The 12,880-nt window shown below is 39.1% G+C and overlaps 1 protein-coding gene across 2 annotated transcripts in view; it reads right to left on the bottom strand.

The window, feature by feature from the left end:
* The window catches only part of galnt18b (UDP-N-acetyl-alpha-D-galactosamine:polypeptide N-acetylgalactosaminyltransferase 18b), a gene marked incomplete at its 5' end in the record, with an annotated part of 68,081 nt that extends 56,023 nt beyond the window's left edge, over positions 1 to 12,058 (bottom strand). Inside the window, one exon of one of the 2 annotated variants that reach the window (XM_079216465.1) lies at positions 11,818 to 12,058. In XM_079216465.1, coding sequence (XP_079072591.1) covers positions 11,818 to 12,055 — 238 coding nt within the window. The remainder of the gene's footprint in view (positions 1 to 11,817) is intronic. The other variant, XM_079216464.1, reaches the window with a different exon arrangement.
* Between the last annotated feature and the right edge of the window lie 822 nt (positions 12,059 to 12,880).

Raw genomic sequence — 12,880 nt, 5'->3', positions numbered from 1 at the left:
CTATTATTGCATCTGTTATTTTACAGGTTATTTCCTGTGGTTGATATCTTCCACACTTGCTTCTCAGCTCAGTTACTGTCCTTATTTGTTGTATGCCTTGCTTTTAATGGAGAGATATTTTTTAATGAGACCTTTGAGGTTTCCTTTTATCTCATCTGTGTTTTTGTTTTGTTTTTTTATTTCCTGCCTTCCATTCTATCTCTTTCATGTAGAAACAAACATGTTATCCTGAAAATTAAGAGATGTGGAAATCAAAGACAGAATGATGGACTGAAGGTACAGAAACAGAATCAAATTATTCGGTGGAAATTAAACATGAAATAAATGTTTTTCACAATAGGTACAGTGTATTTTGAATGTTTTAGTATACTGTATTTGTGCAATGGATAGATTCGTAACTCTGTCAAGGCATTACTGAACGTGCACACACCAATGGTTCAGTGATTTAATGGGGGGAAAACATAAAAACTTCCCTGTCGCTGGATATGAGAATGTCTGTATAACCTCAAACTACTGATTTGTTGCTGGAGAAAGGCAAAATGTTACAAACTGAAAATGCAACATAATCTAAAGAATGCTAAAACCTGAGACGCTCTGCACTCACAATGAAGCAAAATGGACAATGTGATTCTAACAGTGATTAAACTTTGTGTTGTCATTGCATTGACTGTAAAATACAGAGATGATTGTAAGCATACAAAAGTAGGGATTTAACACAGTAAACAAAGATCAACACTAGTCTAAAATTAGAAATAAAGAACATGGGAAAATAAAATATATAAGATTTGTCACAAAATACAATGCATTGTATTATCATTTGTGTCAGTCATTTTAAATCTCACAGGCCAGATGCAATTGTGAACTGGCATGCTCATTCATGAGGAAATGGAGAAAAATAGCCTCAGGCTGTCTCCATTTGCAAAATCTGCTGGCTAAATGTGTTGCACCTCTCACATCACCCGTTAAAGGTGAAAAAAACAAGCTAAAGACCAGTAATGAGGCTTATCAAGCCTCCAGTGAAAAGAGGCTGCCAGTGAAACCAAACATCACAGCGGTTGTAAGTCTGTTACAAAAGAATTCAATGCACTAAACGCGTTAAAGCAGTTTTAGAGCAAATATAAACATGGGACTCTGCACGTTGCTGATTCAGATGAAACTAAGCAACGGCTAACAGAGCCGGTCCACAGCCTGTTGTAATTCAAGTTGTATATTAACAACTAGTTTTATTCCCCACTAACTTGATTACCACTACATTGCCAGGCAGTACCAAGAACAAATATTGCTGAAGAAAGATAAACAAAACGTATTACCAAAGTCAGAACAAACAGCCATAGTTTGGCTGTGTGCAGCTGCAGGCAACGTACACTGAGCCGTTTCAGGACTCGCTGGACTTTTCAGCGATTGTGTCGAACCTCAGGCTGCTGATTCAGAGGCGCTGGCAAAGTGAGCTCTCCTTCCAGAAATATGAAACTTAAGTTGCGCTGAGTTTCACTTCTGTAATCAGAGTGGAGCAGATGTGCTCTTGCGTTTCATTTTTCATCACTTTGAAAAGAAGCTTTGTTTTACATCCTGCTCTGCACTCATACTAACATCAGTCCAACGTATAGGTTTAGGGAACATTTTATCTAACATGACTTCCTACAAGAATACAATGAGATATATAAATAGCTCAAAAACTCTATTCTGTGTTGCAAAAAAAAAGGAGTGAAACAGTTCGGTCCTTATCACTGCACAGCAGATGCCCCACAAAAGCACAAGACAGTTTTTGCACAGTGTTGGTTTGCACCTCAGAACAGGCAGACTGAATGGCTGCTGGCTGGTGGCTGACGGCCGCCACTGTACCAGACAGACAAAGCACTGCCTGACGGCTGTATCACCCCATCATGTTTTATCAGAAGATCCAGAGGCTTTAGAGTGCTGTCTCATAAAAAAAGAACACATCAAAGCATAGTTTTAGTTTTAAAATCAAAATGAATGTGATATAAAACACCATCTGAGCTCGCTATTCGAGATCACGTTTTGTTATGATTATGGATTTGTAAATTAGAACATTAAAAAAATGATCATCTTACTTATTACAAGAAATATGACTAATAAACATGAAGCAAATCAACCTGTGACCACAAATGATGCACAGTGTGGACATATAACACATTTCTGACGCCTACAAATGAGAAGACTACAGATGGGGTGACTGAAAGTGTAAAGAAAAAATTCTGGCTGTTGTTCTTATCAGTGTGCAATTTATCCAGGACATCCACATACAAATACAAACCAAGCTCCTCACAATGGATTGTATCTATTTGTATGCAAAGCATTTGCATTCTAGAGGCATTTGCGAATATTTCATGGCATGCATTTGCACCAGGAAAAGACACAGACAGGAAATGGGGATGATGGTGCAGAATTTATGGCGTCAACTGCTCAACAATACGACCATCATTTGAGTGTTCACAGCATTGTTCATTTAAAGCAACGAGGGATTCTGAAACAATGCAAATATGTATGTATAAACAAATGTAATGCTATTCTGTTCATCTTCACTTGAGTTTCTAGGTGAGGTCTTTCTATACGTTTTTACCTTTATACTATTATAAATAAATTTATAATAGTAAAAAAATTACTAAATTACTATAGGGCTATTTTACACCCCCGGGTATAGTTTGGCCTAGGACAGTTTGTATCAGGTTTATATTTATACCAGGTTTAATCTGGACGGGGGTTAATTTGGCCTCTTACACCTGGACACCGCCATAGCCTTCTGTCCCCGACCACGATACCTGCCTCAGCCTCCTCGGGTTCCTGTCGGATTTCTCCCCCTTCCGAAGCTCATCTGATCCCCATAAATAATGACGTTCATCATTAGTTTTTTCAAAACTCTTGCAGATTAGATTGAGGCTGACCTAATTTGTGATTAAAATCCTTGATACAATCTGAACTGTGAGTTTTGTGATCTGTCTCGCCCTCATAAATCACACATCTACACACCAAAGCGATCAAGTTAAAAAATCTTAGAAAGACTCCGGCTCCTCATACAGTAGCTTCACTCAGTTTGTCATGACCATGAGGCATCTGACACTGGAACAGCAGAGGACAACGGAGTCATGTAGGACCTTGTTCACATGTAATGGAAAGATGCTCTTTGACAGTGACTGTATCCTGTGAGGGAAAGGTTGAGTGGTTTGAGAACTCGGGGAATAAAACACTTTTACAACCTCTTCATTTCACGAACAGGATCTAACGTTTTTCTCAATGATTTAAACCCTGACAGATTGATAAAAACTTCAGGAGTACAGGAGGTGGATCTCACTTCGGATGCGACTTTCTGCGACTTTCTTTGCCCACCTTTTACTCATACCAGCATTCACAGTAGTTTATTATGTGTATGTTGTTCAGAAAAGTAATGATAAGGCCTTGTGGAGTAAGGTAGATGTATTAAGCTTATTTCCCTTCTGTAAGTCTACCATTACATACATACATCAAGCATTGCATTTTATTTTTTCAATCTTTTCCCGTGGTTTTTGTTTTCCTTAAATGTTGTCCATGAAAAGTCTGCAAGCAGTTTTCTCTTTCTGTTCATTCGGTTTAGAAAAGGAAAACCTCTCTCATATGAATTCATACACAGTAAAAAGAAAAACAAGGTAACGTTCCACTCTGAATCAATTTCAAGAGCATGGCTCATCTACAGCTTCTGCAGAGTTGATTATACAAAGGTCAATTCAACAGCTTCTTGTTTCTTTGTTTCTCCATATGGGATTCAATATAAAAAAATTTCCATATATAACTATTTCATATATATTATATTACGGCAACTACAAGGTAGCCGGTTCGATCCCTGGTCTCCCCATAGTTTGTATGTTGAAGTGTCCTTGAGCAAGACACTGAATGCCCAGTGGCTTCACAGGAGCTTCACAGCAGCCCACTGCTCCTAAATTGCTACTGATGGGTTAAATGCAGAGGCCAAATGTCATGTATGTATATGACAAATGTAATAAAGTTTAGTTTAGTTTTTATATTAAGACCAATGATGCTTGATGTGAGGTGGACGTTTCCATCCACCTGTATTAATATCACACAAAATGTTTTTACTCTTGGCAGAGGTGGAAAGGTTGGTGAATCAATAAAAGAAAAATGCAGCAATGTGCAACCAACCTAGTGAATAACTCATGACGCACATGAAGTTTGTGACTTAAACTGATGCTTGGAGAGACGGAAAATAGAAGGAGCAGACAAAAACATCCGGTCTGTGTGGAGCCATGAGAAGACACAAATCAATACATAACACAAACAGAAATGCCATATTTTCATCATGCTTCTACATTTCTTTAAGGTTTGACAGAGCTCTTTTAAATACAATAATGTTGTTGTGCCCTTTTCTTCTGCAGTGGTTTAATTGCACCAATCTCGATCAACCAACGGTTAATGAGAAAAATAACAAATTCACTGAAGAAAAAAGGAATATATTGGGACTGTAATTATCTATTGGGGCAGAGCTAGAAATAGCTAACATTTAAGCAGATACAGGCTAAAAATCACGGTTCAGTCCATGTAGTAATAAAATCCCAACCTTCAGAGACACAAATCCTGTCCAGTTCATTTTTGTATTTTACAGATTACAAACCCCGGTAGGTTTACTGTACAAGCGATGAACAACACAGTCAACCTCTGAAATTATTCCAAATCACAGGACGACAAATTTCAGTGTGATGAACTGTAGAGATTTAAATTGACATTGGTGGTGCATTCAAGAATGCTCAACATGCCCCTCAACAGACACTTTTTTAGAGGACGAAAACATAACATCCATCCATACTTTTTTTTTTTTTTACTGGATTTAAAATGCAATGCTTCGTGGCAGATCACTACAGTTGGAGTTTCTTCTATCGGCGGATGGATTAATGATGAGTGAAGGTTGGGAAAATTTATTTTGATAGAAGATCTCAATTATAGTTAGTGTTGAGGAATCTCATTTCGAGGCCACGATAATTCACTTCTGTCTTATCGAGTCTCACCCTGTAATCTATCTCCACCCTCCCCATCATAACCTCACATCAGCACCAGCTGACTCACTAAAGACAAATCGAATAGCTGAAGTCCACTGTCTTACAGAGTGGAAAGCATGCAACTTCAGTCTAATGCATGAAAAATGTTTTTCTGTTAACACAACTCACATCGTCACATTTGAGAGGTTAGTTTTAATGAATTTATTGACGTTTTTGGTTTGAGTGGGAACAGATAGGGACGAAACGCATTGTGCTGTTGTATTTATAGTAACATTACTCAGTTATTACTTCAGATTCTAATGGGAATATATTTATTGATTGTCCCTTTGGTCAGTTACATATTTTGAAGTGTTGTCTATCTGCAGCTTCAACCCCAAAAAGAAGCAAAGAACTTTTGCAATCAGAAGCTACTGTGCTCTACTGCATGAGAAAATGACAGTCTACACTTGCTCACAGCAGATAGATACACTTTCTAAATAATGGTATGAGTGTGTTTGAACCAGAGTGTGCGTCTTCACTTAGTGTCATTATGAGAAAGAAAGTGCAGAGGAGGATGGAGGAAAAACAACCCAGAAACCACTGCTGATGAATCTAAAAAGCATGAAGCACTTCACTTGTCTTGTCTGCTGCTGCCTTCACTGAAGCTCTTTGAGACTAAAACTGGTCAAAAATCATTTAAGGCAGCTGTAAGTTTATCTTGACAACATGTATGGTATTTCTTTAACCGGATTTGAGCAGTGCAGTTTATATCAGAACATCACTGTGTATCATCGAAAACAGATACATGACTTGAGCTGCAATGAAACCTCATACAGTCACAGCAAAACCAGATTTCAGTCTGGTTGTTTTCATTTATTTAATTTTGTGGCTGCAGAAATTCACTGGGAAAACTACTACACTGAGAACATTTGCAATAGTGAACTGATCTATTTAGTAGAAATTGTCAGGGGACGACCTTTTGAATCGACACTCTTGTAAGAGGCTTTTACATGTCTAATTTATTCTTTTCGTGATGACTTTGCCCTCTGGAGTCAGAATTATTAATTATTTTCATTACCAAACATTCTCCAGTGCCTTCATATCCCTGTATTTCAATAACTTCTCGATTTATTGGAATTACCACCCAGAATATGTCCTTGTTTAATATTCCCAATCCTCAGCCCAGACTGCATCCCTGCCTACAGGCTGTATTCTGCGAGTGTCTCTTTGCTTTACTCTATTATAACTGATTATTACAACTGATAAGCACTATCGCTGTACAGAGACACATTCACAAAAACATTTCAGGGCTTTAGTCTATTATACTATATTTTGCATACAGCTCTGTCTCTCTAAATGTGTCCTACCTGGTTGTTTACTGAATAAGAATCATGAAATTCTGCCATTGGATGGAAATATTCCCTCAACGATCATAATCTTTTTACAGTGGAGCCAGATTGATGATTCAGCAGGCCAATATTGGCTGATAATGGCTCGTCACAGATTGCTTCATGTCAATATGTCATATGAAACATCAGTACAGAAAACTAGTTTATCCACCAGAGAGTACCGCAAAGTACCCTTACATTTTAAAATTGAGGCAAAATTAATGATCCTTGCCTCAACTGTGCTTTGTGTTCTTTGATCATTTGAAACCAGTATACCGCCCAGCCCTAATCTGGAGCATGCGTTACCACCAGCTGTTGATCGGAGGAAAAGTGTGAAATCATCGGCGGGATTGTTTAATGCATCACCTGAATACACCTCTATGCATGTGCGTCCTAAACATTATCGTGTTAGCATTGATGGTGTAAGCATGTTGGCCAGCTGACAGTAGCATTTAGCTCAAAGCCTCACAGAGCCGCTAGCAAGGCTGTTGACTTGTTGCAGTATTGTCCTCACAAATAATGTATTGTTCCATATCTGGAATACACAGACTGTAAGCTAATTCATCACAAAAGAGAGCAGTCTACGTTTTACATAAATGTTGCTTTAGAACACATGTGAAATCAATTAGAAGGCAGAAAGTTGCCAGGTAGTTGTATTCTTCTCAAAAGAGACTGGAGCCATTGCTATAAGCATATATTTAATACAAATATATACTCCCTGATCACTTTATTAAGTACACCAATACGATAATGCAAGCCAGGTCATAGTCAGTGTTGTTAGTTGTATTGGACATTGTGAAATGTGTTATAATAATGCATGTAATGTAGTATACTTCAACACCACTGTAAACTACAACCTGGACAATAAAAACAGATGTTAAATGAATACCTCTCCAACATTGTCAATCAAAATGGAACAATATTATCTTTGTAAAGATATCATTTATTACTGAACTGTTTATATTGGAATGTAACATTTAAAGGGGCACTGAGTGTATAAAATATATATTTCCTGGAGATTATTCCTTGGCAGCTTTGGTTTTTGACTTCAGAGCCTCACTTCACTCTGCACACAGCAGTATTCCCCAGCCGCTCCTGCCGTTCCCCAATCACCTGCCAGCACACCTGCACCTCATTCACCTTAATTAGCCAGCCAGTTGATGCACACAAACACAAGTCTTCTGATTGTGCTGTGCCACTATCGAGGTAAGACCCACTCAATTAACTACAATGAGAAGGGCATTCCTAATTTCTTTTTCACTTTGGTGTAAATATCAATTGTCAACATAACCCATGAAAAGATTTACAGAATACTCATCTTTTACAAAGTCAAATTACAAAAGAATCATCAACTCCTATAAATATAGCTATCATCATGGTGCATCTGTACGAAAGGTAAAAAAAAAAAGAAGCTCCTGAGCTGCCAAATGAAAATGTGTTGCAGAAGAAGTTACAAGACAAGAAATATGTATAGCTCTCCTCTCTGTACATGATGCCCAAATGTTATATTATTTATATCAGTAATAGGGAGACTGTCATAAATACATATTAATTATGCTTTAATAACTTTGAATAGAATACATTTGTATACCTTCAGTATCCATTTAGACATATTATATCTAATAATACGTACATAGTAAGGGGAAAAATAATATTAGAAAAAAGGGTATTTTCTTTGTAAGAAACAAGGTTGCCTTCAACTAAAGAGTCTTTTAACTGTTCTCTTGAACTCGTTTACCTTTCTCTCAAATGACTGAGCACTTCACAGAAACGGGAGCATAACGTGTACTTCCCCGAGCTGCATACCACAGCCTGCATGCACAAGCATGCACACAAACACCTGCACACATCCACATACTCATGTGCTTTCACCGGTTTTACATTTCACTCATTTATTCTACAGCTGCACTCATTGTTGCTCTGGAAAAATCACATCAGATAAATATGACAATGTAACTGTCCTCTGAGCATCAACAGAAACGCTGATTTACTGAGCTTCTCAATTGACTTGACAGGTGGATTAGCTCGAAGTCATCTTGGGAGCTGTGGCTATAATATGCCGCTAAATCAGCACTGTGTTAATGACTGCCTCTCGCAGGCCTTGTGGCCATCCAATCAGACCATATACTGGTAATACACATCCTCAGAGGTCAAAGCAAGCCATGAGACACGCTGCCTTATTATAAACAACATCCTCATAATACATCCAGACACACATTTTACAAACTATTCAACTGAGGCATCAACTGTAGTCAATTAAATTATTATTGCTTGTTGGTTAACCGATTAGTTGATTGAAATCAAATGAATCAGTGACTAAATATATTTCAAGAAAAAATAGTCAGAAAAAAATGAAGCAAATTAGAAGACATCACAGGCATCTGAGTAATTTTGAATGTCATTTATTTTTTAAGTTTGATAGACTAAATGGTATTAAAAAATAATTAATTAATTAATGTAAATTGTTTGTTGCAGCTCTGTTAACATCTATTCACTACTACTTTGTGCATGTCTGCAAGGGGAAGTATACAATCTCATCACCCAGGTCAACAAATACACACAAATAAATATAATAAGAAAAATAAGACAGATAATATATACACGGAAAAGTAAATATAAATATTGGCACAGCTGTAACTGAGTGCTTATTTTACTCTGTATGCAACAAGTATGAAAACATAAATAATTCTAATGATGATTGTGAAGTGAAAGCTGAAGAGGTCTTCTATAGAAAGTCACAATAACATGCAAAGAGCAGAGCAAACAGCCCTCATGGTGGGCGTGTGTGAACCTGCTCAGTCCCACTTTCCAATAAATTCTCCTGGGTTGACTGTAGTTAATACAACAAAGAGCTCAGCTGGTCTGTGGGCTGTTGCCAGGTTACTTTGCCCTGGTAACAGGCCACTTAACTAAACCTATCATACAGTCAGAAAATCATGTTTCTATTTCTGTCTCATCCCCGAGTGACGCCAGAGACATCTCTTCTGACTGTCCACAGCGACTCAGCAGCAGCAAATGTTTCATTCTCACATGCAGTAATGCAATGCACTGTGGTGTGGGAACTCATGTCGGTCTTATAGTGCACTAAAACTAAGCGCATGCGGTTGAGTCAATAGTGCACCAGGACCCTCTCCAAAGCTGAACTACAGAATTCAAGAGCCAGGAGATACAATTTCTGCACTTGTCTCACAGTGTGGTATAGGAGGAAGATGTATTTTTAGAGATGTCGTAAGTGTACTAATGACTCTCTGGCTCTGCCCGAAGCTCCGACTGTTGACGCCATTGGGCACTTATAGACTCGGATTATGGGTCTCTATTTGCAGCGGATGCAGTCAGAGTAATTATCAGGGAAATCCAGACAAGATGGCTCGTACTTAACATGATACCATTTTTTTCTTTTTGTTGGGAAAGTTTTTATTGTTGCAAATGTGCACCAATATCACATCAACTGTCTCCTCCAGCAGTAGCGGCTTCTGTTGTCATCAATGACGCAGTGCTCAAACCGACAAGCACGGAGACTTCCTGTATTTATTGTACAAATGCTCAAAGCAGCCAAAAATAATGATGCCTGACTGTGCATGAGCTCATACTGTTAAGAGTAGAAAAAAGTGAAAGTTTAATATGCATGACTTTTTTTAACTAACTGCTGAATGACTGTCCTAGTTTTAAAAGTGGCATAAAAAGACAATGAGCTAATATAAAAGGATGACTTTAACATTTGGGAAATAGACAGATGAGCAGATTGATGCCACTCATGTCTACTCATGTAGATATGAAGCTACAGCCGGTTAGCTTAGCATACAGACTGGAAACAGGGAGAAGCAGCTAGCCTGGCTCTCTCCAAAGGTAAAATGGCCACATTCCAGCACATTTAAAGCACACTAATTATCAGGGCTCTCACGCATTGAGCGTGACTGTCACGCATTTCGGTCTTAAGTCACGCCCTCCCGCCACACATCGTATTTCTCACGCTGAAAAAAAACTCTGGGCTATTTAATGTGCCGCAGCGCACAAACATGACCTGGTCGCGCTGCCCTCACCATGAAGGAATCAAGCACGTCTCCCCCGAATCCTCTGCCAATCAAAAAAAAGAATCTGTTGTATCTTGTTTGTTAAACTGTACAACACCAAAGTATAAAAAATATAAATTGTCTGAAAGGGGGTTGTGTGTGGGACTATTTCTATGACGGGTGCAGTCATTTCCGAGCTATCACATGTTAATTAGTGAGCTTTAGAGGTGCTGCAGCCAGAGTTATCTTTTTTTTATAACTATCTTTACTGTTAGAGGAAGGCTTTCTAAAGTGAAACATCACTGTTGAAATGTTCCCAGATCATGCTGATGTTTTTTTAAGCACAAATCTAGCATGAAATGATCTTTCCTGTCAGAGTAATAGAAAAAGTTGAAACATGTAGTTTGGTGGTAAGTCACCTGAACTAAGCTCCGCCCTGCAGATGCCTATGAATGCCAAGATGAAATGGAGACCTGCCTCCAGGAGGAACGTTTACCCGAGCTTAGCAGAGCCCTTATTGCTCAAAGCAGCATGAGTGGATTTCTGTCTGCATTTTACCTCTGCACCACTCCAGCTCTGTGCCATTTCAGATTGAGACCTACCCAAAATGAGCCCCCCTGTAATGACAAGAATAACTATTTTAAAGACACAGAGGGAAGACAAATGAACTGTGTGTGATTGAGTGGAGGAGAGGCCTGAGGGAATTTGAAAAACCGGATTCCAGACATTCCTAAAAGTAAGGAACACGTTTTAAAATAATGTGGAAGATGCAGTGTTTCATAAATATTCCAAATTAACTTTGAAAAAATATGAATTGGAAAATCATCCATAGTCCTAATCAGACTACATCGTGGAATCTGAATAATACAGTGTGTTGAACCTGCATTTTAATGCAGAATAGTTCTACTCCCGGCACTTTATTGGATTCTGACTCTCAGTAAGGATGCATTATGTTGTGTTACAGAGGTGGAGTAAAGTTCAAGATAAAACTTAATGAAGGCACCAACATGCATTTAAGAGTAAGACATGGTGATATGTAAATCACCAGAGCAATGTTGAACACTTTTAAATTGCACCCATCAGTAAGACTTCATCTAATGTATACATATTTATGGCAGCTTATAATAAATATTATTATATTGCAACCTATAACTAATTATTAATTGAGGAGAGCCATTCTTAAATAGTTGGCTCAGTAATCCTTTTCTTATAGTCACTTGTTCTCTATCACACCTAATGAATAACCAATCTTTAACAGACAAAAGAAGTTCCGACTGTATCAATTTCCCAAAACAGACGATGCAAACACACATATTGTGACTGCACTCAAACAGTACAGCTATTCGACTAGTACTTTCTCTTGATGGAGCCCAGGTGGTTTGGGTGCAGGTAGAGTCACGTAGGGAGCACAGCGAGTTAAAATGATGGAGGCTTTACCTTGTATGTGCTGGTTGACCACATTCTCTAGCCGATCAAGCCTCTCAATGATCCGGAGAGTGTCGCCTCTTTTGTCCCCCTCTAACTTTCTCTCCGGTAGAGGCATCGGAACTTTGATGTAGATGTTGGCGATGTAATTAGTGACCCATCCGACATAGAGCAGGCAAACAATGTTAGTCATACCGCTCAGTATCACGCATGTGGACACCAAAGTTTTTGTTCTCCTGGTGCAAGCCATGCCGACATCCCTCCATACAGCCTGCAGTATCCAGTCAAACCGGAGGACGGGGCGACAGTCGCCCGCAAAAAAAACCTGGAATAATGAAGTTATTTCCAGCGACCGGGCAGCGATACACTATCCAAAGCGCGGAGCTTTTACTTCAAATGTGCCGTGTTTTCTTCTTTTCCTGAGGGTTGTGAAACACACGTTAATGTCAAATGTCTACAGGTGAAGGTTCCTCCTCTCGTTCCATCGAGAACCTCCGTCGGCTCCAGTTGCATGTGAGGATCAGGGAAACGGGAAAGACACGGAGCATCCTACTGCAGCCAAAGGGAGGGATGGTGAGGATCGACAGACTCTGTGCTGCACGAGTCCCCGCTGCGCACTGATTCACTGTGAAAGTGGATCTGACCGGACTATTTCCATAGACCAGATACTATTTATGTCTAGAACAGCAACGTATTTGCCACACACCGACCGTAAACTCATCATGTGATGTTCTTTCCTGGAGCAGTTAGACAAATCAGCTGAACCTCTAGAGTTGTACCCTAAACACATTTGTTACACAAGCACGATAGAAAACACCCTTAGAGTTTTTGCTATGAGATCTTTCCATACGAACATGAACTAGATTTCTTGCTGCAATACTGTATCAAGCCACGAGACAGAGACAACGGGGTCTCCATGAGGAATCAAGGTGCGGTGGGGTCATGTTATAGGTCTGGCTGCGGTCCAACTCACAATGAGGAGAATGCAGGATGCAGAGAAGAGGCTGCACTCATCTCACAAGCTGCTGTAATTAGAGCAGTGCAGGGAACTGTAGCTACTAATCACTGCAGACCT

The sequence above is a fragment of the Taurulus bubalis genome (genome assembly GCF_910589615.1).
Source record: "Taurulus bubalis genome assembly, chromosome: 4".
Classification (NCBI taxonomy): Eukaryota; Metazoa; Chordata; class Actinopteri; order Perciformes; family Cottidae; genus Taurulus; species Taurulus bubalis.
This window is presented reverse-complemented; position numbering and strand designations above follow the sequence as displayed.